This window comes from Struthio camelus, chromosome 4 (genome assembly GCF_040807025.1).
Source record: "Struthio camelus isolate bStrCam1 chromosome 4, bStrCam1.hap1, whole genome shotgun sequence".
In the NCBI taxonomy this organism is placed as follows: Eukaryota; Metazoa; Chordata; class Aves; order Struthioniformes; family Struthionidae; genus Struthio; species Struthio camelus.
This window is the reverse complement of record NC_090945.1, coordinates 38,456,269-38,484,013: the sequence shown is the minus strand read 5'-3', so window position 1 is coordinate 38,484,013 and position 27,745 is coordinate 38,456,269. Positions and strand designations below refer to the sequence as shown.

General features: G+C 41.7%; 1 protein-coding gene and 1 long non-coding RNA gene across 7 annotated transcripts in view; one reads left to right on the top strand and one right to left on the bottom strand.

The window, feature by feature from the left end:
- Window positions 1-810: 810 nt before the first annotated feature.
- On the bottom strand, window positions 811-9,489 carry LOC138067184 (uncharacterized). Of its 2 annotated transcripts, none has more exons than XR_011140991.1 (3): window positions 9,365-9,489; window positions 6,127-6,225; window positions 811-1,077 (listed from the first exon to the last, which is right to left on the bottom strand). It is a non-coding gene; the product is annotated as an uncharacterized lncRNA (long non-coding RNA). The 2 variants fall into 2 exon arrangements; XR_011140990.1 differs by lacking the exon at window positions 811-1,077 and adding an exon at window positions 3,022-4,588.
- Window positions 9,490-9,515: 26 nt separating this feature from the next.
- Window positions 9,516-27,745, top strand: part of TMEM154 (transmembrane protein 154) — a 31,287-nt gene continuing 13,057 nt past the window's right edge. For 3 of the 5 annotated variants that reach the window (XR_011140986.1, XM_068942297.1, XM_009677099.2), the window contains exons 1-5: window positions 9,538-9,676; window positions 18,094-18,411; window positions 20,208-20,235; window positions 21,455-21,540; window positions 23,124-23,184. Coding sequence is in view for 4 of the 5 variants with exons in the window: in XM_068942297.1 (XP_068798398.1) it covers window positions 9,610-9,676; window positions 18,094-18,411; window positions 20,208-20,235; window positions 21,455-21,540; window positions 23,124-23,184 (560 nt within the window). In the remaining variant the exon portion in view is untranslated. Of the gene's footprint in view, window positions 9,677-18,093; window positions 18,412-20,207; window positions 20,236-21,454; window positions 21,541-23,123; window positions 23,185-25,529; window positions 25,561-27,745 lie in introns of all 5 variants that reach the window. The other 2 variants (XM_068942296.1, XM_009677098.2) reach the window with 2 other exon arrangements.

Sequence of the window (27,745 nt, the reverse complement as noted above, 5' to 3'; positions counted from 1 at the left end):
CCACTTGTAGAGTTAATAATCTGTATGCTATACCACCACATTGACAAAGGGAGGTATCATATATAGCATCTGTGTGGCCATACCAGTATTTACAGTATAGCACCATAAATAATTTTTAGAAAAATCCTATTTTGAAAATTTATTTAGGTCCCTTTCAAAATAATCATATATGCTTAGTGAGCTTCAGTCCTATTGTTTCCACTGGTGTAAAACACAGACAAAAGTGCCTTCAGAAGATGGGACACTTTTCTACACAAGGGCATAAAGTTAAAAAACCACACATGCTTGTAATGTAGACTGAAAGAGGACCAAGCAGCCTTAATTTAGCCTCTTGTTTGTACATACATTATAAATACAGTGACCCAACAGAATATCACACTTTAATTCCACTGGGACTACTTATATACTTGCATATATGCACAAGTTTTGCAGAGCCAGACTAAGATCGGACTGGAAGCTCCTTCCTGGATTTCAAAAGACTGCTTATAATATTAGAACAGAATGGGGGTCTTCAAGCTAGATCCCTTAAAGATATTTAAATGACTAAGTAAGAAAATACACTTTTTCAAAAGTATCTGGGAACCAAACTTATCCCAGATCATATACCCCTACTCTTGAAAGAAGTAAGTGCTAATTTGCATCTTTAGGTACCTAAGTACCTAAAGTTACCTTTAAAAAATCTGATCTTTAATGTTTCTTTATAGTCTGGCCTTTATATTAGCTATATTTGTGAAGTAAATATAATAATTACAATATGCAAAGGAAAAAGTAGAGAACACTTTAATTCAAGAATACAGAAAGGGACTTGGGAGGAACAAATGAGAGCTACCACAGCCTAAAAAGTATCAAGCAACATTTAAGCAATATTATTTTAGGACATCAAAGTTTGTCTTCAGATATTTAAGGTGTGGCTGGAAAAATCTTACTACTCACATTGCAGTTTGGACGTGCTGCTGCATTTTGTATGGTAGAGTATTACTGCAAGAATGTGATTTCAACCAATTTTATTCTTTTCTCATTCATCATTCACAGCTGAGAAATTTAATCCTTGTAGCAGTCCGTTGAAGCACACTGGAACTAAAAATAAGAAGGGTTTAAAAAAAATCTAGTTTACTTTTCCTCAAGTACCTTGTTTCTGTACTCTTCCTTTTACTAAATTCACCAAGGAATACACCTGAGGCAGATTTATGTTTACTTTTCAATCATTTCTTTAATCAATTCACTTGCTATGATCTCTTTAAGGGAAATATTTCTATTTCTACAGAGTACTATTTCTTTCAAGACACACCTAAGGCTAACATTGACTCCAAAGTGACAACTAATTAATAGGCACCTCCTTGTTAAGACACACAATACTGAAGTATCAATTCTCAAAACTGCATTATGCAGACCTTGGCTGCTCCTCTGAGATGCTAATGAATTAATGTCTCAGTAGGGTGCTTTGCATAGTTTTACCATAAAATCCAGGTAGAAAAGCACTTCCCTTTGGCTGGCATCGGTCTCAGCACGGCCTGTGCTCCTGGTTGCCCAGAGGGCCAGACTGGGGATGGGGCCAGGGTGTGGCACAGCCTCCTGGCCCAAGTGATTAGGTTTTCCATGTTCGAATGGGCAGTTTGGGGGCAGAAGAGGAGTGCAGGTGTGCTGGATCTTACACGAAGCAAGGCAACAGCTTGGGTGCGCACCGGCTGCAGGAGCTCAGGAGCACTGCAGCATCACTGAGATCAGGCACAGTCTTCATTATTCAGCAGCCAAACAGAAAATGAAGCTGTTAGTGCTGACATAATTGCCACCTTTCCCAAAAAGCATGCCCCAAAAACTCCACTTTCAGGCTGTTCATACCACATTTTTCCAACGTGTATTGAGACAAAGATAGATCTCATCAAGTCTTACGCAGATTTCCATACTAGAAGTGTTGGAAGATCACAGGTGAAAGATTTTATGGGCCAACCCCACATTAGGTTAGAAGGAGGCATTTTTTGTAACTACCTACATCCCATAATAGAGCTACGTTTCTTAAGTGGACAAGTAACAAGATGACTTTGATGCAAAGTCTTCATCATTTCAGAATTCACTCTTCAGCTGTAGTTTTGCCATAAGTAAAACTCAGCCCCCAGCAGGAAGCACGTTCCAAAACAGTATCAGTACTACAGTGCAACAGAGGAACTGCCTATTTTAGGATTTTATACAAGTATCAAATAATTTAGGAAGCTTTTGGCATGTGCAAATGCTTCTTAAAAAAAGAGTAGAAATGAAGTGTCCAGCTACACTTTGATGCAAGTCTGCCAGGGCCCTGTTTGCACATCCTGATTGAGAAATGTAATATAGGACTTAAACCCCGATTTGGCAACAGGGTGAAAGCCCTGTTAGTATACGGCCAGTAACAGGTAACCATTGGATTACTTTATAAGTGTTAATGCGATTGAAACGGAGTCAGATAACAGCTGTATAACACGGTGATAGTACTATATTCATACACCCAACAAATCCTTAGAGTCCACCAGAAAAATACTATTTGCAGCCCAGTTGTTGCTAGCAGAGCTGGGGCATATTTTCCCTTTTTTTCAAAGATTATTTTAACCCAGTTATAAACATTTGTAATGGTGATATCTGTGAATACCAGCCACGTTAAAATGGCATTATGCTGTTAAAGGATACAAAAGTTATTTCAGTCATGCCGCTGCGCAGGCTGGCCCTCTCCCTGTCTCTCCCAAATGCCTGATTCAGATATAGTCCTGGAGATCCATGTTTATTATTTCTTTGTGTGGTAATGCAATTGTGCATCTTTGAAATAAACGTGAGCTTTGACTTTTAATTTGCCTGAAAACTTTGCCTTTTAATTTGCCTCAGAACTTACACATGGCAATAAGGCCAAAGCAAGTAAGGGAATAATGCTCTGAGCTCCCACCTCAATGCTGCATATCACAAGTTATCAAAATAGTTCTAAAAATTTTCTTAGAATTATTGTTACTAACTATGTTAGTGTCAAATTCAACCCTTTTTTCCCTTGTAATTATCAGGAAGTCCTCAATAGGCTTCATCTTGTTTATCAGACATGATCTGATATAAAGAGGAATGGAAACTAGGAAAGGCTTCAGCTGAGAAGAAAGAAAATAGTGTAGAAAATAAGGCTGCTATTAAAGGAAATTGAGAGCTATACACTACCTGGCCAATTTTCTCCATTTTTACCCTTCTGAGCTCTAATTTCTCTAATTTTAAGCATTTGTATTCTGATGCAGTTTCCTATGTTTATCCACTGACCTGTTAACATGAACTATATGGGAAATGTTGGTTTAATGTACAGCATTGTGTTTCTCAAAATGAAACCAAACAGCTAAGCTTGCCCAGCCTAGCTTTTTGTGGTATCCTTTGTTTAGCCAATTTTTCTCTTTGTGTGACAACAGGATATTTATGTTTCCCCATCAATTAGCTCCACTTTTTGTGTTCTTTTTTTCATTTCAGATGAGTTTTCAGATGTGAAAAGTCTTTCTCTGAATCCATTTTTCATTTTGTTGAAAGGACTTAAATGCGAACATCTGGATATTTTCAAGCATAATTTTGTATTTTCTCTCTGTTCCTATCTGAAGTCTCATTTTAGCCATGATTTTATGCTTTGTGTTGCATGTAATGAAGAAAAGAAGGAAAAGACAATGAAAGAAGAAGGCCGAATTTTACAGGTCCAGTTGAGCAGACAGATCTTAAAGATGTATTTATACTTGTATTATCCTTCTCATTTTAATTGTGTTATTTTATGGTACCCAGTTAGGGCCAGAGTCTCACCGTTCTAAGTGTTGTTCTAGTTTGTACTGGTGCCATTGGTTTGGCAAAGGTACAGCTCTTGTTCCTGAGAATCTGTGTCTCTGAAATAAAATGTAATTTATCTTTTCATACAATCCAGAGGTGAATGAGCTTACTGGATAGAGAGCTTTATTCTCTGTCATTCACCCAGGCAAAGCTTGCACTGAAGCGAGTGCAATAGTGCACACAGTTACAGATGCACATGAGGTTTCTATACGAGAACTCTGCATATTTTAGTCTCGATTCTGCAACTCCTGTTTATCTCAGTGGCCCACGGAGGCACCATGGCAGCCGGCGCTTGGGTTGGCTTCAACTGCCAGGAGATTTGTGTGGGCGCACCAAGCTTTGCTTTGGGGATTTTTTTTTTTTTAAATTATGCACTGAATTACAATACAGTGCCTGTTCTTTCCTGGGCAAATTTTATCTGTCCTTTCCCAACATGTGTCATGAGCAGAAATCAGTCATTAAAGGACTAGCAGAACTTGACTGGCATCAGCCACGCTAACGTCTGCGCTTTGGAGCAGTCACATTAGCAGCTGGCATTGGCAGCAGACAAGCTGCATGAACATGAGTTTCAATGTAAGCCCCATCCTAACCAACAGCTTGCTCCATCTCCCTCCAACTGTAGCTGCTGTTTTGCTGTTGTTGTTGTTGCTGCTGTTGCTGGCGTTTTCAGAGCAAAAAGGAACATGAAGGGCCTGAGTCAAGTGGCCGTAGTGTTACGAAACATTTCGGTTTTTCTGGAAATGTTATGCTGATGACATCCCGTCGTTTCAGTGATGCAAACATTTCGCTGATTAAAGAAGAACATAAGCAAACAGTCTATTTAGGTAGTCAGAAATGTTTATGACATAAAAGTCTTTGAAACTGTACCTAAAACATGCGCAGATGTTTCCAGATGGGTAACATATTCTGGAAATACACAGGAAACTTAGTTCTCTCATCTGTGAAAAGACATTTCTCTTTGCTAAGCTACATTGTGGATCCTACTAAATAGACTAAGGCCTATGAAATTATCAGCTATAATCTACTCCTCTCATTTCACCTTTGACTGAAGAAGCTGTTCAGGCTTCCAAATACACAGGCTTGTTTTGGGGCAAGATTATCACTACATTTTTTTGTTTTCCATATTTCTACTGTGAGGAGGTAAAAATAGAGCTGAAGAAGAAAGCCTAAGCAACTGGACTAAACTTGTTTTTCGGACAGCTGAAAGGGAACTTGCTGAAAGTGTTTCAAAGGGAATACGATCAAAGCTTTAGTGGGGATGGACTGAGGTAACTGCCATTCTGTGACGATCTAGATTCTTCATCATCCAAAATACCTGATTCCTATTTCTCTATGATTTTTTTAAAGTTAATATGAATTCAACTATTATTTAATTATTATGCTTCAATCATAAATTATTAGAACACGGACAAGCACAACTTTGGAGATTATGACAGCAGTTTCTTGAGTAGCTACAACTTAGTGAGACCCACATTTTCAATGCAGGCGAAATTGGTACTTCCTTCTTTCCCACACAGGTACTTCTGGAGGCTGAGATCATGTTACTCCTGGAGCTACTACCATATTTTAAGCTAATCCGGAGGTCCTTCAGTCTCAGAATAAACCACGTTTCCTGATCTCTCCATCATTTTTGGTTCCCTCCTTTAGCCCTTTCAATATTCTTCCTTGGTCTCAGACTCCAGAGGTGGACATAGGATACCAAAACAGTCACAAAAGCAGCATAACACACAACCACCCTCAGCTATTCTCCAGTACCTAAATCCAAGGATCATTTTAGCCCCTTCAGTCACACTGAAAGTTCACATTTGATTCGTTTTCTATACTGATGCTAAGTCACTGCTCTGAAAGATAGAGATCTTTGTCAGCAATGTCCACTTTCTTTGCCCTTAGATATATGTCCTTATTGAATCTGCACGGAAGCCGAAGTTGTCTGCCTGTGTACAGCGTAGTCAGCTCTCTGGAATCACTATATACCAGTTAGCTGTCGTCCTCTTTGCTTCTGCCTCCTTTAATCATTGTGTCACAGAATCACAGAATCACCTACAAACATTTGTCTTCATTCACGCCACTGATAAAACACACTCAAAAGGCAGAAACACAAAAAGAAACCCAAATTTTGCAAGTGCCTGCTAGGAACACACCCGCTTGGGGCTGACTCCTCATGAACAGCAACTCCATTTTGAGATGTTAGCCAGCATTAAAATAGTCAAATGCGTGCCACGTTGCCTTTATATCACTCCTAATTCTTAATTAAAATGCCATGTGGCACTAAGTCACATTTCCTGAACTGTAATTTGCCTTAGAAATCATTAATTGGATACACACCAGTGGGTGGTTATCTTGCTCTCAAAGGGAAGCAATGAGTTGTTAGCCGAACATCTGTCAAAAATAGGTGATGAGAATTCAAGCGGGAAATGCTACAACCTATACAGAAAGACGGGAAGGGAAAGAAGGAAAGGACATAGTATTATACATTAGACATACATGATGAAAACGCAGCAAAGATGCAAAACAAATACAGTAAAATATGTCTTTCCCTCTTTTCCCTCCCAATCTTTCTATACAAACTTATGTTTTAGTAAGTGATGAGTGAATTGAGCTAAGTCTACAAATGGGGCAAAATAGCCATATATGCAAGGCATGATAAACTGAGAGAAAATGGTTGCACCTCGTACGGTACTGGAAGGACATAGACTGGAGAACTTAGGAAAGAGATGTGAAGAAATGAAAGGGAGGATAATGCATCCTTTATAAATTATATCAATGAAATGGATAAAAATACTGTTAAAAGTACAACTTTGGCTAAACTACTGACTAAAGAAAAAAGAAAAGCTTAGGCTGGACAATAGTAATAGTCTCAGGAGAGTAAATGCTCATTAAAACCCAAAGGTAGTAGTCAGAGTGCTTTTCCTGAGCTGTAAAAGAGCATACAGCAAGAATATAACTGCATGCTGCAGGACTGTTCAGCTAAGCACACCATGCAGAGCAGATGACAGCGCTCTTTTTCGGGCTTTGCGGTATCATAACCACATCTAAACCCACAAAATACATGCCCTCAGGATGGTTCCCTCTGCAGTGGGAAGCACCGGTGTCATCCAGCCCCTGGAAGCTGCAGTTTGGACAGGGCTGATGCCAGCCAGCCCCCTTTGGCTGCCGTCTGCGCCTGACGGCTGAGGGGCTGGGACCCGTTTTCATACTGCCGAACTAGGCAAAGCCACAGGTCTTCTGAGCGCATCAGAAAAACCCGCATAGTCCCTCTTTCTGAACTTCTTTCTGAAAGGGAGATGCTGAATCTTTATAATAATCTTGCTCTGCAACAATTTAGAGACTGCTTTCTTCCCCAAACACCCCCCATCCATCCATACCACCCAGCTCAGTACTTATTGTATATCCACACTATTTGCCCTCATTCTCAAGGCTTTTCACCGCGCTGCCTTCCCCGTCCGGCAGGCTGTCGTCTGCCACCAGTGGCCGTGCGTGGCCGGCCTCATGGCTCCCCGCTCGACGTCCAGCCCCCCGTGCCTCCCCGCCCCGGTTCCCAGTAGGTACAGAGCTGGTGCTCGTCTCCTTCAGATGCCTCCCTACAACCCCTTTCCTGATGTACTCATTAAAAAAAAAATGTTTTCTAAGACCACGGCCTGCAACGCTGCCTCTGTCTCTTTTTGTACTTCCCGGCGTCCCTGTGTGTTTGCATCTGTTTTTCTCTCACTTTGAGCAATTTGGGAACAGCAACAGCTTTTGCAGGCAGGTATCACATTTAGCATGGAGGTGGCCTGGCCCACAGCTAGAAATTCTAGGCGCTACTGTAATGAGGATAGCTAATAATTGCAAGTATCTATATCAGTTACAGACTATAACTAATACTTGGAATTTCTGCAATTTTTGAATGGGAAAATCTTAAAAGCACTGGCAAACCTGACCCCTAACCCTTCTCTATAGTATGTATTATCATGTATGGCTATGACATCAGCTTAAATAATACCACCTGAAAAAAATTTAATTAGTCTGTCAGTGCTTTCATAACTCAGAGCTCCTCTTTAGCTTCTTGTAGCTGCAATGTCTAACTTTGCTTTTTATTCCCTGTTTTATAAAGTGCATAAACATACGTTGCCAATGATAAACAACCAGTTCAATTGTTAGTTAACTGAATCATTCGAGCGTTGTAAATCTATTAACGAGCTGGTCATTAAGTGAATCACTGACCTATTTCTCAGCAACCCTAGCTAAGAAACTATAACTGATGACCTATAAAAGCAGCAATGTGTTAAGAAAAATTATTAGCTGCGAAAGCAGAGCAACAATTAGTCTCTTCAGCAGCTTCCCCCGTCTGAACACAGGATTCGCCATTGCCAGCTTCAGATAATTCACTGGAAATCAAAATCTGACCCACAGGAACGTCTAGGGGAAATACCATGAAGCTGCTACACAGGCAGCAAAATGTATACACTTCTTCTAACTCAGTTTATTACTGACAACTTTTGTGCAAGTGTTTACAATAGCTCAAATCTGGAATGGCCCAGAGTAAAATCTGGGATGCAGACACTCCCTGGCTTAGAGGGATGAATTTCAGATCTAGAACTTATTTTTTCAGTGGAACAAACCAAACCTATGAGCCAAATATTCCCTGAATTGGGGGCAGGTATAGTTTAAATCCAGATCCAAATTCTGAGCCCTGGCTAGGCCCACCCCTGTATAAAAAGCAGACCGAAAACACTTCTTCAAACTGTGGAGCTCTTCCATCTCCCTTTGAAATGCACATCTGGGGCCAGGCAATATGCGACAACCTGTGGCCACCTCTGATGTGTTATCGAGTGAAGGAAAGCAGTGGTGGGTGCAGAGGAAGAGGTAGCACAGGGAAGCAGCATCGCCCGTGTCTCGCAGTCTCCAGCCCAGCTGGGGACTACCCGGGGAAGGAAGGAAAATCAGGAGGAGGGAACAGGGAAGACAGGAGTTACCGAAATCCTCAGACCTGCGCTACTCTGGGGGTGCCCATCCCTCGCCCCCCTGCCAATGCTCAACTGCAGCACCACGGTCCTCCAGCCCCAGCTACCACATCCTCGTCCTGGTGGGGACGGCCCATCTGTCATCCCGTTATCTACAGTCATCACCAAACTAGTGTCTAAGCACTTTCCAGCTAATACAAGTGCTCTGAGCAAAAAAGGACGTGTTTTTTTTTCCTCTTCTCTAGCTAAAAACAGCCCTAAATACAAAGGTACAGGCCGCCAAGTGAACAAGTCGTTCTTGCGTTTGCTGGAGCCAGCCTAGCTTTGAGAGCTGCCTTTCAGGATCAGAAACGCATGCTATGTCCCACCATGCTGGTGGGAGAGTTAGAGCTTGAAAATCGGGGCGCACTATTGACATCTGCCCATTCAAACACCGCTGAAGGCAACCTGAAGTCCTCCACCTTAACACACACCTTTTGTGTCAGAATCCTGCCTAGGTATTTAGATGATGATTGTGCCCATGACACTAAATTTAGATGACAATACTGTGGTATTAATTTCAGAAGTAGAAAAACAATAGAGGAGTCTAGAAAAATAGAGGAGACTAGCAACACACTCACCAAAAGCATATAGGTGTTTTGGCTGAATTAGTGCTTGAAGAGCAACTCTTTTTTCTTTTGCAATCATTGCTTGCTTGACAGGCCCGGATGGTATTACATCACTTCCTAAAAACAATCAAATAGAGTCCATCTCCTGAAGAAATTTAACTCAGAAGCACTCAGGCAGGAAACAGGAAATGTAAATGTTCTTGTGAACCAGGGAGAAAGTAAAAGAGAACATCAAGTCTGATCACTGAAAAGGTAACATGCAAAGCCAAAACTTCATCACCGTGCTTTCTCTCCTCTTCGTTGCTGAAGGATCTGCCAGCAACAGTAAGTAATAAAGTGCTTTTTACCTTCCAAGGTAGGACTGTGAGACATGGTTTGTGCCTGCAGCTATAGCAGTGAGTCGGAGGACAACACCCTAAAAACTGATCTCCAGGAGAAGATTTGTAAAAACTTGCACTCTGCTTCCTTTAGCTTTAGTTACCGTCTCTATTTTCAGCTCTTTGCCTTTTTTGTAGCTTTGATCTTTTTCCTTAGACGTAATCTGGAACGGCAGCAATCGAATCCTAAAATTCTTAAATTGCAGGTGTGTAGGGAACCAGAGTTTCTATTCTGGCTCATCAGAAGTTTTGGTTCTGATTTAATAATTTGTTGAATTTTTTTAATCCTATGTCCATCCTATCCGCATTTAATAGCAGAGTTGAAGAAAGAGTACTCTTTCCATTCAAAAGCCAGCTGAGTGTTTCAATAGTCGCAATGAACTGGAACCTGCTTAACAAAAGAACAGCCAGTTCTGGAGACAAATATTTTGAATTCTCAGCTGCAGAACAAAGTGTTTGGCACTGTGGATTTCGATACATTTAGAAGGGAAGGACTGTAAGTAAAAAAGCCGCATGCAGCAAAATGCTGAAGAGCCTGGGTATTGTGGCACAGGCTCTCATCCATTTGTGGAGGATCGTTTGTGCCATTTACATTTTTGAGTAAGCACATAGAACCAGTAACTGAGCAACACAGGCAGCTGTTTTAATAAAACCTTCCGATGGTGGTGCTTACATGCCTTTTGGTGTCACATAAATAGCTCCTGAAGCGCCTCGATAGGCACTAGAAGGGTTTGTTACCTCCATATGTTGTAGTGAGGGAGAGCGCTCGGCGAAGCAGAGAGAGAGGATTGTCACTCTCAGCTATCCTTAGACTCCTTCTATTCAGATTTTAAAAGGCATTGGGGATTTTTTTTTCCTCCCTTAAAATCAGTACTATAACCAGGCTGTAAACCAGGGCTGCAGGCTCCAGGCACACTGCAGACCTTATCGCGGTGAGGAATCTTGCTTAGCTGTAAGAATGAGCTAAGCGAGTTATGAAATGGTTCAGTCTTGTCTGCCTAAATATAATCCTACTGTGTTACAGACATGTTAGGAAAATATATTCCAGTCTTTGAACATATCTCAGAACCAAACTGATCAGAGGAAAAAATCCTGTTATAAACTGAGATACAATCCTCGCTAGAAATAGCAAGAATTGTCCCAGAGAAATGGAAGGAGAGGCAAGACGCAAGAAATGCAGTTGAGTTACGCTGCAACTTTCTTAATTCATTTGGGAACTGCCAGGAATCCCTTGCGCAGTGCACTGACCACTTTCGTCACCTTTTCCATGTGCTGGAGGGCCACCTTAGTCCCTGACTCCCCCAAACCTATTGCCCAGGCTGCTGCAGGGGGGCCCTGCCTGCTCTTCTCCGCGATGGGCACTAAAGGGCTGCACAAAGTAGCAAACTGACTTCATATACCAGGTTCCCCAACCTCTTCCCCGCTGCCTTAGAGGCTTCTTACTGGTAGATCCGCTTTTAAATTTTAGTTGATTTTGGAACTGTTCCTCCATGGCTGGGAGCAAGTCCCGGCGCCGCGGCTGTCGTGGCTGTGCTGCAAGGGCTCTCTGCTGGCTGCAGCACCCCGAGCTTGGCTGAGCTAGCCAGGGCGGCTGGGGCAAGGTGAGGAAAGCACCCCCATGAGCAGAGCAGGGGCCCCGCGGGCAGCTCCCGCTTGTGCATCCAGCCCCAAAACGCAGCCAGGGCTTGCTCTGGTTCTGGGTGGTGGAAAGGAGGAAATTGTTAACTCAGGCCTAGGGGAGGAGTTAAATTGAACGGGTAAGAGTTTATACAAGGGTTTATCTATTCTGCAGGCACCATGTCAGTGATTAATGAGCCCCTCCAATTCACCTAGCCTCCTGGGGGGATCCCTATCTCTCACTACCTTTACTCACAGGTGAACAGGGCAGGAACCTTTAAAGGAGCTTTTTTCCTTTTTGCTCCTGTCCCAAACACAGTTCTCACCTTTAAAGTGGTCCTCTGCAAGAAGGTGAGGCAGAGGCTCTTGAAGGTCTCATTTATACAGTCTAGAAACCATTTCCAAAATAGGCGCTGAGCGTATGGTTAAATCTTGCAGCTCAGAGTGAAGCTATATAAATCCTGATCCCAAACCATTCTGCAGCCTTGTAAAAACCAAGCCTTGCCATTTAGATCAAGATTAACAGGCAGTTTTGTCCTAGCTACACTACAATTACTCTAAACTGGTAGGTAGCTTTAAGAGCATGTCTGAGGTCTCAGCTCTAGATGCTGGCGCTCTCCCAGCTCTATACTGAGGTGAGATCTGGGTTTGTGGAAGTCCCCTTCCCCCTTCTCTTTTCCCTTGCCCTTGCCCTTCCCTTCCTCCTTCCCTTCCCTGGGTTTATGCAGGGAGCAAGCCCCCGCTGGTGGCCTGCCAAGGGCCACTGCTGGCTCCGGAGATCCCTGCTCTGGGTGACCGGGAGCCCTGTGGTGTCCTTGGGACTTGCTGCTCAGCCCTAAAGACCTTCCTATATGTATGGTGCCCCTCAGAACAAGTATTAGGGTCCTTATAATAGCTTATAGCAAAAGGCTCTGGCCGTATGGGTATTTCCCAGGGTATGCCGCCTCTCTTTGTATTCTGTGAAGCACATGGGAAACTGCAGTGTTTCTCAGGTAGGGAGCTATGCGGCAAGAAAATGCTTGAGAAAGAGCAACAGCAATACGCGTAAGATCTTTAAGTGGAAGACCTAGGATTGCTGCAGGTAGTGTTTTATTTTTGCTGTGTCTCTGTGTTATAGTTTTGAACTGTCATTGAAAGGAACATTGCTATCAAAGATCCAGCAGCCTGTATCAGGAGTACAGGTAGACACCCTCTAATTTGCAGAGAAGTGCCTTTTAGGTGAAGCCACAAACAAAGCAAAGGCCTCTAAGGCAGTATTATTTTTGACCTGTTCCCCCCTGGAGTAATGAATTCCAAAATTGGTTTGAACTCATCAGAATTGACTGTTACAATTTTCTAGCAAAGCAGCAAAGTCAGAAATGTGGATATGCTACATCCTCTCTTTCCACAGTGCAGTCCCCTAAAAAGCAGATTAAAAAAAACCCTTTCTATTACAAAGATGAATTCTTTGTATGTATTCACTCCCATTCCTCCATTTTATCCATACACACAAACTTTTACTGTGGTTCACTCCTGTGCTTTCAGGGGCATCTTAGGAAATCTCTCTTACATCAGCAAGATCATATATATACTACTAAATTTCAGTCAGTGAATGCAGTCTGTTGTCCCTCAAGAGATTTGCTGGTGAGCCTCCAGAGCTTTGAAAACTTTAATTTAAGTGTCTCCCTGTGAGCAAAGAGCACTGGGAGGTTTGCATCATAAGTTTCTGAAGACAGTGGGGTTGCACGGCTATCACTGATGCAGAGCTGGAAGGCCACAAGATTAAACAGATGCAACTGCATGTATAATTTGGTTTGCAAAACCTTTAGTCCTAGGGGGGATAAATGAAACTAAAGGTCCACAGTTTGACTCTAAGATGCATGACTGAATTTGCAACACTGGCTGTTAAAACAGCACTTAAGCTGAAAGGAAGTAATAATAATAAGAAAGCTGTTTGCATTGTCTAGAAATAAACTTAAATAGTTGCCTCCTGTTTCGGGTTATACCTAGAATGACACTTTCTAAGCACCCCTTTTTAATAGGATCTTGCCTACAGATTAACTATCCTGAAATGTTTGTTTTACTTCATCAGAATAGCATGTAGATCTGACAGCTAGCCTCCAGGGTTTTAAGGATTCCTCTTCCAGTCAGGCGGATATTTGGGACCCGCCATAACATGCAGTCTGGGCATGCCCTGACCATTACAAGGCATGGCCCTTCTTAGATCAACACTAAATGCAAGGAGAGAAACAGAACAGGAATGAGTCAAGGAATAGCAGCAATAATCATAGAGACAAAGTGGAGCCATATGGGTATGTCACCAGAGGGAATGTTTATATGGAAAAGAATGCTGCAGAATATAGTAACTTTACGCCAATATGCACAGCATTTTAACCTTTCTGTGCTGTGCTACCCTCTCCTGAGTCTTTCTTTCACTGCATTTTTATAGCTTCTAGGGAAGTTTGAAGAAACAAAAAATTCCCTTTCAAATTAATAATTCTGACTATGCCATTGATTTAGATCTTGCTTTTCCTCTATTCTGTCCCCTTTTCTTCAGCAGGTAGAAACTATAGTGTAATATGAAAAATTCCCTTCAGAAATTCCAATCCATGAATTTGATGAAAACACAGCAGGCTGACTGATGATTTCACAGCAGAACCGAATGTGCTGACTGCAAGCTATTTTTCCTTGCCCCACATCCAACTAAAATCAGAAACCTGTTTGCCTGCTTGCTTCATCAAGAAGCTCATATCACCATCTCTTAGCGCTACAACGCAGACATCAGAGAAACAAATGCAGCAACAACAGAAATGTTGTTTGCATCTACTTGTTTGGAGCCTAGTCTGCAGAGTTGCTTACTATATTTGTCTCCCTTGAAAGGCAGTCTTGGAAGCACCTTCAAAATTCGGTTAACTTCCATCAGTAATTCGAGCATACTTTATAAGCAGACAATACCAAATAATACCTTATACCATGGCATCACTGAATACAGTGATGCAGCCTTTTCATAACGCTCTTTTCATAAGAATCATAGTGGATCCTTTTTTGAGTTGCTGCTAGTGCTTTCTCAGCGATGAAAGGGTCAGGTTTTGATCCCAGGAGGACTAAATCAGTGGTGGAAACCTGGGAACTTCCTATTTTCCAGATTCAGCCACCACTCAGGCTGTGCCCAGCTGCCCGTCAGGATGAGACTGGCCATGTGCCAATGCCTCCCTTCTCCTCATAGGGGCACGGAAAGGAAAGTGGCAGTGTGAGCTGGGCTGAAGCTGTGGCATGCGAGAGCAGCTCCTCCCAGCATGGGGGCGAGTCCCCAGCGCTCACGGTTTAGACAAAATGGTTTAGACAAAGCATTGATCATGGTTATTGTGCGAGCACTTAATTCTTTACTGACTTGTGCAGAAGGCCATGTAAGAATATCAGAATGGGGCCAAAAGCACTAGGCTGAGCTCGGCAAGATGGAGGGCATGTACTCTTACAAGTCCAGGAAGTATCTACACTGTCAGATTTGACTCCCTCCTTGTTTCACTCCGTTGACGTTCATTTTCCACCCCAAATATATGTTGTGTTATGGCCAGACTCCTTTCTGGTGGAAGCTAATTAGCTCTCTGCAAAATGAAACCCAAGCACAGCTGACCACACAATTCATGGTATGAACAACCATAGCAAAACTGGCTCCCTCCGGGCATGGAGAAGACCCTCAAATAGCATCAAACGAAGTCTCTGGCTTTCAGGTCCTCCCCAGCCATGTTCCAAACTTTGCAGCATGCAGCTTTCATGCCACATGCCTGTGCCCATCCCTGCCAGCAGGGCTGAAGGTAGAGGTAGAAAGCGTTGCTTGGTGCAACCCATAAAGCCCACTTAGGTACAGGTGGTGGTTTTATCACCGTGCAAAAAATCTGATCTGTAAGCACTAGAAGGGAGCTGGTAGAGCCCTTATCTCTGGATAACCTACCCTAGACAGGTAGGGTATCCATCACCAGAAACCTGAATCTGAGGTTTGAGCTCTGGTCCTCAGAGGTGACAGATAGAAGAGCCAAAGGGAGATGTGCCAAGGCAGCAGGTAAAACACAAGGCAGAAGAGCAATATCCTCACTAGCACATTGCACAATTGGCTGCCCTTCTGCTGAGAGACTATTTAATTCGCTGAAAGAAAAGATCTTTTAAGAGGAAGTCGTGTTCAAATAAGAGATGCTGTTTTGTCCCTGGAATTATGCAGAGTGGACAAAAATATGCAGTAGCAAAGTCACTCTGTGATTTGCCATTTTCTTTGTCTAGATAGTAGAAAGGGTAATTCTCTTTCACACAGAGACAAATGATTTGAAATCTGCCTTTGAAATGATTTGAAATTTTTATAGCTCAAAAACAGGCAAATAAAAAGTAACAGAGACATTGAAGAAGGCTCTCCTGGAAGTCAAACACAGCAAATACTCCAACTGAAAGTTCAGTGTTGCCGTTAATGAGATGTGACTTGCTTTTGCTTTAAAGTCACATCATGTTTCAGACATTTGAAAAATTCATTTTAGCTCTAATAGTAAATGAAAAATAAGCTATTTCCCCCACACCCTTTCCCACTTGTACTACTTTTAACAATGGGCTTATCCCTATCAATATATCAAATGAGGCAGATGACAGGTTAGAGGAGGAAAATGAAACAAGGTCATGGAAATGGTTCTGTGACGCTGAGATGGTTCGTCTGCTCTGCCAGCAGTATGGTTAATCATGCAGGAATCTACCTCGTGGCCACCTATATTGATATCTTACTGCTTTATGAAACAACAATATAAACAGACTCATTGCAAACTCTGGGGACTACAAACTCTCTGGAAAGAGAAGTCAAGTGGCCAAGAGTAACAATGGATAGAAAATCTCGCTCCCTTCCTCCTTGATAGGATTAACGAGAGCCAGCATATCATGGGTATGGGTCGACGAGCCCACATGTAATGGATCGTTGCCTGCGTAGGAGACAGAGATCATGCTTTGCTCTTGACTGAAGTACTAAATAGAGATGGAAGTTACATAACTGAAGGCCACTGGTATCAAGCGCTTTGCTATTGAAGAATTAACATTCTGATTATTGTATTGTGGTGAAAGAGACCTTTGTAGTATTAAAATACTTTACTAAAGTATTAAGAATTATTTATTAAGCATTAAAATCCTTTCCTAGCTTCAAGAAAAGGGTGAAATGATCAGGCACCTGAGTGATAAGTGCGGCATAACAAAATAGATAAATCACTGCTGCCACACTCAAGCCATTTTTTTCCATTTGAAACTGGGTTTCCTGGAATACAGTCTCATGAGATACTCATTTTCTTTCAAGAAAAATCTGACGAGAGAAAAGATGCTGCAGAGCAGATTAAGCAAGAGATAGCGCTCTAATCCCAGTTTTCCTCTCTGGCTTTGTGTCCCTGGGAAGGACAGCTTCCTGTCCTTCTGGTTTCTCATTTGTAAATGGAGATGATAACTGCTCATCTCTCAGGGCCATTATGAAGATTAATGTGTTTACAAAAGCATTTAAAATGCTAAGTACTTTTGGTTCCAGTCCTGTGAGATTCGAAATGCCAGCAATGAGGTGCTGAAAACCGTAAGCTCTTGCTAACTCTAGTGGAAACTATGGCTGCCCAGCACTTTACAAGAACAGCGAGAATCTTGTCATTGCAAAAGTCACGAAAGCCTGTCCTGCTTTATTCCGTAAAACAAGAGCTGTACCATGCCAGCACTGTATCTGAACGGACAGATAACACAAGAAGTCATCAGTTAATTTCATGCTAAGAAAATTATTGAAGGTTTTGCATTTGGAAATGTATTGGTGTAATTTATGTAAGGACTGATCCCTGCACCCTTGGCAACAACAGGAAATTTGGCATCAGTATGGTGTCAAGCCAAAATCTGCTGTACTAACATTAGGCTTTATACTCCATGACAGCTAGCAATAACGCCTCTTAATTAGCCTCAAAAAAATTCATTTTACTGTGACCGGTGTAGCCAATTTTAGCCACTTTCCTTGCCAAACATACCTAAATCAAACCAAAACCCAAATCAAGATTCAAAAAACCCCACCTCAACATTCATGAAAAATAACCAGCACTGTATCTTTACCATGTGCTCCTTTACTCAGCCTGTAGCATCCGACAGAGGAGCAGTTACTGCATTTGTATCCAATGAAGTGTCTGTGTTATTACCTCTTCTAGTCCATGCAGAAATAAGAGTCAGCAGCTACTACAGGCTTCACACTTCCCTTCACCAGACCTGTTCTTTATTTGCCATGCAGTTAAGTGAATTTAGCAAATTTGAGAAAGGCACAGAAACTGAGAAATCACTGAGCTGGAGGAAATGGGGAACCTGGGATAATGGTCTCTGTGAACGGTGCTAACTCTGGGGTAAGGAGGGTGATGGGAGAGGTTGAGACCATAAGCACTAAGCCTGAGGAGTGGAGCAGGATGGTGTAGTTGACAGATAAGTAGGACACTTTTACAGTGACAGCCAGACCGGATGTGAACCTGCAAGAAAAACCTATGTTTGTGTGAGACAGCTGCATGCAGACAGACTACACATGCTGATGTGTCCAAGCAAAAGCCAGCTAGCTGAAAATCTGTAATCTAATTATACATCTAGCGCCCAAGATTTCAAATGTGTGTGTATGTGCATTTGGTGGCTTTTTTTTCTTTAAACAAGCCACATGAAAAGTAAATATTAGAGCTGTATGCTTTGACTCACTGAGAATATCAGTATAAAACAGAAAATGTTAAGTTGTCCTCATATGTTTGGCAGGCTTTGAGAATGAAACTGCTGCTTCAGGAGATGGATCACCAATGTTATCCACCATTACAGTAACACCTCCTCCTGCTATGCCTACTACATATTCTACAACTGTGGGTGACCATGAATATGTTGCTACAAGAGCTACTGAATACAGTTTTGAAACAAAAAGTACAAGTACTGAATTGAATACTGTGAGCAATAATGACAGCCTAGAAACAGCAGAACAGTCTATCTTGATATACGTTGTCCCCATCGTGCTGCTGGTCCTGCTGATTTTGCTGATCATGTTTTTTGTAATACATCATAAAAGGAAAAAGTCTAAACAAGGTAAAATCTATCTTCTCACACATCAGAAGGATATTTTTAGAACACACTTGACATGAATAAAAAGTTATTTCGAGGACTGGAATGCCACATTTAGGATGTGTTTCTCGGGTTTTATTTTTTATGTTTTATTTTTATGTTTATGAATCTGTTACCCCTGGTGAGCGGTTTCTGCATATTTAGTTGTCCTTTAGCTGTGAGCTAGTTCTGCTTTTTGGCACCTCCTGCTCACTTTGTACACCCACGGGAGCTGCGACAGCAAGCTCTGGCTCCTTCTGCTAATAGAGTGAAGATGTAACTGTGTGACTATACACAGTTATTCTGTCTTTATGCTTAATAACTTCATGCAAGGTGAATTTAATGCTTCTATTGCCTGTACTATCCACAGGGTAAAGCTGCTTGGAGCTTCAATAAAATAAGAACAAGCAAAACCATTTTAAGGGACATTTTTAGAGGGATCCTGTAGGGTGTTAGCAGCTATGAAACCACTAGTGAAGATCAAAGTAAATTACTGAGGAATCACATGACCATGCTGGCTATGTGCTGCAATAGGAAGAGCAATATTTCAGGAAGCAACGTATACTCTGTTAACACAGAAATTTGTAAGTCTGAAGTGTTAAGCAACAGAAACAGAACTAAGGTGTCATATTAAAAATACGCAGTTGGTAAGTGGACTCCCAAAATGGTCATACCAGTGCCTTTACAGAATGTGAATGCCATTGTAAGTATGTCAGCCTGAAGACAGTGACATGCATTTAATATACATTTTGATCCCATTTTTCAGGGCATTTTGAGAATGCACCTGCCTTATCACGGGGTCACACTCTTAGCAAACACTCAGTTCACAGATAGACACCTAGCGGCCTGCCTGTTTCTGGATGGCATGAAATGCAGGTATGCTTTTCACAGCGCCGTGCCTTGCAGGAGCACAGTTCTGGGTGTCTCTTGCCCTGCGCTTACTGCTTGGAGCCAGCATTTTGGGCATCCTCACGGGGTGCCACATGGCTCCACGGCTGTGGGATGGCTCTGCAGCAAGGGAGATGCTGGAACAAGTGGGAGGCTTCAGCACCCGGTCGGTGGCACTGAATTAAAAATAAGCTGATTTAAGACTACAGTGTACAATGTGGATACCATATGTAGTTCTTCATTCTTTTTCGAGAGCTGAGGCTTTTCGATCACTTCAAGAATCCCTGGAGGGGAAGTTAGTGGCCTGAATAATGGCTGTTACACTGCTTGTTTACCAACCTTTACTTTGTCTGGGGGTCATAACTAGCTTCATATCCCTTTTTGCATCTGGCTAGTTCAGCATCATTTACCTAACTGAAACTTAAACTGCCATACAAGCCTTCCCTCTTCTTCTCTTCGTGAGAGGCTCCCACAGTCTCCATCCAGAGACGGATTGACTGCATGTAGTCTGCAGCAAAATGTCCTGATGTTTCCAATAAACAATTTCTGCAGCAGTGGTTCCTTCTCAGGATGACACTTTTCTCATTACATCTGTTTTGCTCAGGGAACTGTGGGTCTGTAGTTTCATGCCCACCGTGGTGCTAACAGTCTGTTCACTCCCAGCAAGGCTGAGCTAATAACGAGCTTCTTTTAGTGTATTAAAGATTAAGAGTAATGGGCTCCTCTGAAAATTATGAGCAGGTTGAGATGTTTTGCCTTTCATCTAAAAGTTAACTATTATGCTCTTTGAAAATGGAACGTGTTTTAAGTGACCCTATTCAAGACTTGCCTGTAATACAGACCCTAAATACATACAAACAATGTAACTATAACATCAACTTTTTCTTTTCCAGATGAGCTGGGAAGCGAAAATGTAAAAAGGTAAAGTTTATGAATATTTCTCATTTTTCTGATTCTTTTACTGTAATAGGACATCATAATTTTAACTCTTTTGTTATCTGGTTTAATTTAACCATATTCTAAACACTCCTACCATTGTGATTATTCCAGTAACTATCTGTAGGGGCTGCTAAAGGGACTATAGCGCAGATCTGAAAAAGTTGATTCAAGTGTGATCTCATTATTTTGCAAGCGGAGGAGGCATAAGACCACAACAAGAGTACCGCTGAGGCAAGACTGTCCTACAAGGACTTATCACCTGCAACATCTCCCCTGCCTGCTTGTAGGCATCCCTGGTTCTGCCACTGTTGAGACACCACAGGATATAGGTATACCATGAGCAAAGGAGATCAGTTCCCAGTCTCATCATATGCTTTGACTGTGAAGAATAAGCTCTGTGTCTTACTTCCCTGTTTTTCAAGTTTGTCTTCTCACTCTTACATGAGACGGAAAAGATCTCCCAGCTGCCATGGAAGTGATTCTTGAGCTGCTGGAAAAACAAATCAAAAGCTGCATGGTTCTTATCTGAGTGATAATTTTTATCATTACCTTTTATTGAGCTCCATCTTGCTAAGGAGTGCTGGAAGTTATTAAAATGAGTTCATGGGGGAAAAAAAGGTGTGTTTCCAGTAAAAATAGTTTTTGTACTGTGCAACTCTAGGAATGATTAGTAAAGGGAAGAGTAAGTGGAGACATTAAGATAAATACAGAGTTACTAGAGTTATGACCTTTCCTTTTTAAATTGCTGCCAATATCAGTCATAGTTAAGATGAAACTTTAGGCCCTATGCTTTTATTCTTGGAGCAATAGGACTTTAGCTGTGTGTTCCAGTAGGGCTGAGATTTATTTTTCAGTTTTCTATTTACAATAGAGACAATTCTTGAATAGCCACACTGGTCCTGTGCTCACAGATATCCCCCGACTACACTATCTGAGTCCCTGAACAGCTCTGCATGTGCTGTTGCACTAAGCCCATGTCATGCTGACCAACAGCGCACAGCCGACCCTTCAGATCTGTTTGCAGCCATTTCCTTCTTACCCTTTGGGCTGACGTGTTTTCAGCTTACTAGACCAGGACAACTTTCCAGAAACACAGTCCTGGAAGACCTGTGTCTTGGAAGAGCAAGCCTCGTACAAAATTATTACGTAATAGGTTTATTGAATTAAGCATTTTGTGTAATGTCTTTTTTTTCCTCTCAAGTCCTATTTTTGAAGAAGACACACCCTCTGTTATGGAGATAGAAATGGAAGAGCTTGATAAATGGATGAACAGCATGAACAAAAATGGTATATGGTAACTCCTCTACTCCATCATCCCTCTCTTTCTAGCTGAGGTAGATACCATGAATAGAAAGTCAAGGCAAGGCATTTTGTATTTGTGTCACTGATTTTCCTAAAACATTTTTAGTTGTGTTCTTGACTCCCTGCTACTAAAATAGCAGCACAAATGTCAGGGGTAGAATTTTTCAGAGGAGTATTTTAGTTTGTGTGGGAGCTTATTTTTAACATATGATGGAATAGCATAAATGTTTTGAGTTTCCAGTAGAAGCTTTTATTAAACACAAGTATAGCTGTGAACAGTATTTATAGTTTTAAATACTTTTTTAATGCTAAATAGCAGTTTATTTGAAGCATCTAGTCCTGTCAGCCTTCAGAGTTTCTACAGTTATGTGCTTCATATTGTGCTATTGTAGAAGAAACAGCTGTTTACTCATAGGTCAGAATGCTGTTTACTTAAAACTGCTGCCAGGATCCTCTTCCAGGTTTGCCACTCTGACTGCATCCCTCCCTTCTTTGTGTCCTTCCCCTCCCTTGCCACCTCTCTGGTATCAAACACAAGCTGCTCCTGGCTGCCAGCACCCTTCGCCAACTATAGCCTCGCTGTCAAGCCCAGTAGCCCGTGGAGCAATTGGTACCCACTGTAACTAACACCACCAGCATCATCAGCTTCCTTTTAGCTACTTCTCTTTTAAGCATCTTATATTTTTCCCCCTTTCTTCCCCAGCTGAAGTCTCCCAGTCAAAATCCTTAAAGGCCCTACATCCTCCTTCAAGGCTCTCCTCAAAAAAATGCAGGTCTTCTGTAAGGCACTGTTTAGCTGAGACTTGATGATAAAATGGTACATGGAAAGTTGTGCTAACCACTCTTCATTGGCTAAGAAATGCTGAAATCCTGGTATTTTTTCATTCCTAGCCTCTTGCCTTGCATCCACATGGCTCATTTGCCTGACCTCCTAGAGACGTTTTGTTTTTCAGGATATAAAACTCTTTGAAGCATTTCTTTATGTTAGCACAGCGCTCCACATGATGGGGTTTTGACCTTCTCGGTCTGTAAGCACTAGCAGAAAACATGTGCTAAGCAACGGTAGTGAAATAAAGGCATTAAATACAGTACATGGGGAAAAAACGCTGTAAAATAATGTTAAAAATTCTGTGGAGAAAACGGAGCAAACATTTTACATAAAGTTTTTTCAGTACTGTTCCCTAAACTGCAGCCCCAAATTCCTGGCTGCACTAGTGCTGTGAAAGTGTAGGTGCAATCATAAACGGTGGAAGATTAACAAATAGTCCTCCTCATTGTAGTTTATGGTAAAGAGCCCTCAAAGTAGTTCATTTGTATGTGTAGACACAAGCAACTGAAATATATATAATAAAAAAATTACTACAATGCCTATCAAAGGACAGGAGGCTTTAAAACACATAATATTTATGCTACATGGAGTAAGCAGATATTACAGATAAAAGGATGTAGGAGAACATGCTGCAATTTTAAATTCTATAATAGCTGCACCAAAAAGTTGATGCAATTTTGCAATAAATAGAGAAGACTTGCTGAGAGTAACTATATTCTTGTTTCTTATCCTTTTTTAGCTGAATGTGAATGTTTGCCTACTGTAAGAGAAGAAGAAAAAGAATCAATTGCCAACCCAAGGTACTTTTAATTCACTGTAGTATTTGAAGAAATATGGTCCATTTCAGTCGTTCCAAATTTTATATATATAATTATAAAACCGACTGGTTTTTTGGTCTATTTAAATTTTAAAGATTTTATATGTGAGGACTTTGATTTCAGCTCAAACGCATTATTTGATGCTCTTTTATTTTTACACTAGTTGTTGCCTGTAAATTTCACCCATAAGTAATCTTGCAGTTGTAAACCTGTGTGAGACAGACAACCAGATGGCACAGACGGAGTTTCACTAGCTGATCAGATTTTAATCACAGTTTCCTGAGGTGTTAATACAAGCATTCAGAATAGCTCTCTTAGCGCTTGTCACCAACAAGGGCCAACGTGAAGGGAAGCTCCCAGCTCCCCTATGCCATGAGGTGCCTGTATGTCCCTGAGAACCACTGCCAGGTGTTTCAGCTGGGGCTTTGACCTGCTGGACAGTGGTTTGACTGATCCTAGGAGAAACCCAAAGGATTTTCCTGATGCCCCCAGCACAGTGCTCCCTGGGAGCTGGTACTAACTTACAGTCCTGCATGGAGATCCCAGGGAGGACACACTGGTTGGATGCAAAAGCACAATCCCAAGAGCTTATAAACTTTAAAACTTTCTGGATGGTTTCCTCAGGATTTTGGCCAGAACCCCGGAATCCTGCTCAAACTCCAATTTTTGGCTAATTAAAATCAAGTCTAGGGTTTCAGCTGGCAGCAATGGGCTGCATGTCACTTCTGCCTACCCAGTCATGGTGCAGCTGTGTTTCAGGGGTGAGTGAAGCAACTCTTCTCTGTGCTAGATTATGATAACAAACAATGAAACCATTCTGCTCGCCAAGAAAATCCTTTGTGTGGTGGATGCAGGGGATGCAGCCAAGGATGTGAGCAGAGGCACCTGAGGGAGATGGTGCAGAGCAGAGGTGCCTGGGGATGGCCTGGCAGGGGTGGAGGCAGCGGGAATGGGGCTTCCAGTGGCAGCCAGATGTTAAGCCAGTTCAGCCCTGCCATCAAAACAGCCCTGTGACAGGACTGCACTCACTGCTGCGGACCTCCATAATATCCCATCCCTCTCTCTTTTGACTTTAGTTGCTTAGGAATGAAATAGTGGTGACATTAAATGATCATTGCTGGAGAGTTTACAGCTCCATTTCTCTAAAGATGTTGTTTCAGGATAGCTTCAGAATATGGCAGCTGCATTGCCACTATTTGTATTTAAAAGACTTCCTTTTATGATTGTTACAAGAGAAACCCCCCCTTTTTCTAAACCAAAGCTTAGACTGCAGTTTTCTAGATGCAGCCAAGCCCAATAATTTTACACTGAGACACTGTGAAAAGATGCTGCATTCACAAGCCATTCTGTTTTCCCTTTCAGCTTCTAAATGATACCTCACAGGGGGAAAATTGATAAGGATAGGTAACTGCAAAATGCTTCTCTAAAAATGGATTTGCTAACTGCTCTGCCTGCTATAATATGGAGTATAAGACAAAGTGTTCTTGAGCCATATGTTAACACCAGCAGATATAAGTTATACTATAAAAGGCGTTTTAGGTACAACAGTGTCCTCAGCATTATGTTTGCTTTCCAAAAGTTTAACAGTCATTTTCAGAAAAATCACCTGACCTACCAGCCTGAGTTGCCTTTTTAAATATTGTCTTTGTTAGAGTGCTCTTGTACTTGAATTACATTAATGTAAGTCGAGGTGTGGTTTCTACTCCTGACTGGCAAAAGGTATCTTTGGCCTACCCGTTACTTCAGGTTCCCCACCTGTAAAATAGGGATATTGTCACTTCAACGCACAATAGCAAGCCTTAAGCCTTGATTCAAAAAGCAACCCTGTTCAGATATATGTGCTTCAGTCTGGGTGAAGATACACACTCTATTTAAGCATACGTTCTTATAACCAGTACCTTAGGACCAAACTTTAAAGATATTTATGCCTTCAAGGTGCAGGAAGGCAAACAAACACCAATAAAGAGATGGGATTTATCCTTAGAAGAGTCAGAGCTGTTCAGACAAAGGACACTATTTAAATATAAAATGCAAGATTATTAGGTTCAATTTCAGATTCTGGAAGCCTGCTTTGTTTGGGAAAATTTATTCTCAAATTATGTTAATTCCTTTTTAGATTTTATTGATGATGTTTCAACATGGGAAGCATTTCAATACCTTTTTAAACATAGTTTTGTGGGTGTTATTTTCTTTCTTCAAACAAAATGCTGGAGGGGTATCAATCAAGACTTAAATTTTGTTTTGAACTATCAACTGATTTTGATAAACAGTCATTTTGAAAACATCTGAGACAAAGCATTTCAATAATGACATTTTGACATTTTCAGAATGAATTTTGTTCCAAAACTGCTTTTCAGAGTAAGTGACTTTTTAATATAAACTTTTAAAAAGACATCAAAGAAAAGAGCACTGCAGTGTTGAAGTATTTCTAAGTCAAGTGTTTTCCTGAACTCAAAACTACTTTTTCAAGTTTCATTTTGCATGAAATTTTGAAATATGCTTCATTTCTGAGGGAAAAAGTATTTTAAATTGTGAGATTTCCTGGTAAACAAAAAATTGGTTCCCATTCCTTTTTGTGATTGAGCCTTATCAGACCAAGATGTATTTTTTTTCTGACCAAACTGTCTTGGCTGAATAAATAAGACCCAAAAGAGAACTGCATATAAATAAATAGGTCTGCTTCAGCAGCTCTTTTGGCCAAGAACTGTGAAAGATACTGAAGTGAAACAAAGCTATTATGATAGCAAAATCTTTTACTAAGGAGCATGAAGGTCATAGATTTGGGCAGAATAGGCAAGACATGACAGTCCTGGCTCTTTTGTTGATGTAGGTTGCCTGCCTTGTGCACAAGCCCGCTGTGCATTAAGGAATACATCTTGCCTTTGTAATCTAGTGCCAATATCCTGCTTCCACTAAAGCGGAGAGAACCAAGAAATTTCACTAGCTTTGCCAGGTCGAGGTTTCAGTGCAAGCCTGTGTGGGGAGGAGCTGGGCACAGGGAGGCAGGCGAGGGCTGAGGCGCACATGGCGCCCCGGCAGGAGCGAGATGAATCTCTTCTTGGGGGAACCTTCGCTACCCTCGCAAGCAGAGGCGCAGCCTGTCCACTCCTCAGCATCAGTCTTTATACTGATGAATATGATGAAGCAAAGCCAGCCCACTTTATCTTGCCTGCTGAGGATATTTGTTTTCCTTTGAGTGCAGCGCGGCACCCTCCCACTCGTCCCCTCCAAAAAAAGGTAACTCTTTCTTAGGAAGGGATGTTCTGGGTAGGGAATAAACTGGAGCAGAAAGAAACACTTCCTTCCCAGCCTATGCCTCAGTTCAGCAAGGTTCTTAAAAATATATGGAAAATATTAAGATTATGACTGACCCTTTAAACTTCAGTGGTGGTTTTGAAACTACATAGCCTTAGAAATCTTAATTGGTACAGCTTTCTAATTTAAAGTCTAAGGCTTTCTTTTTAAATTGAAAAAGTAAAGCAAAAATCTCCATACTCAGTTTTGTTCCATTGCATAGTTTTTACAACAAGCTATAAACGGAGCTCTAACAATAATTCTGCATGTTTTTCTTTTTGTGCAACACTGGGTTGCGAAATACAGCAGCTCGAGTCTATATTGCTTCCTATATTCTATATAGCAATCCTATATTGCTTGCGGCCCCTAACCCCGAATGTTTTCAGCTTCTTTTTTTCAGACTTTAAAATGTTATGTTGTTTTCTTTGTGTGAAAGGCCTCTTCCTTGGTAGAACTTAAGTGCAAGAAGGTGACATTTTATGGCTCAGCCATTTGTACTTGTATATTTTGTAATGCAACACAGCCAGGAGCAAAGGTCCTGTCAAGAGCCTGTATACAGCTGCAACTGCGGTGCCCTGCTACCTCCAGCTAGCAGGGCTTCAAGAGCAGGACGCTTTTTAGGTATCTTTGCCTCTCTCTTTGTGGGCAAAGACAGCCAAGATAACGGAGGCTAGGAATCAGGGCATGTCACTCCCTCACATGGTTTGGCAATGGATGGCACCAGGAGGGAGCTGGATTGGGGCTGGATATGGCCTTTTTATGGATATGGATATATCGCGCATCACAGCCATCATTCCACCCCAGCATTGCGGTAACCCGAGGGGGACCCACCTGCTCAGCCTGAATCCAAGGGCTGTTCTGCTCCATGTCACGGAGATACCAGCTGCGGCCCCAAGGAAAGAGCTCAAGTCCAGGGGAGGACTCTCCCATGCTGTCAATGAGGACTGAAATCTAACCAGCTGATAAAAACGTTGCATTTTCAATGTTGGCATGAACAAAACAGATCATTAAGAAAGTGCCAGGGAGCAAACTGTTTAGGCAGAAACCAGAGGGACAAAAAAAAATTCAGCTGTTATGAAGCTGGATTTAATGTAAAAATTCCATCTGTAAAAACCTATCCTAAAGTGTGGGAGGAAGGGTATTTGATTTCTGAGTCCTTGCCTGGGAGCAGGAGAAAGCTTGCACTGCACTGTCTCTTTAGACAACAGAGAAATCAGAACAGCCCTTGCTCACAGTATCTAGCACCACA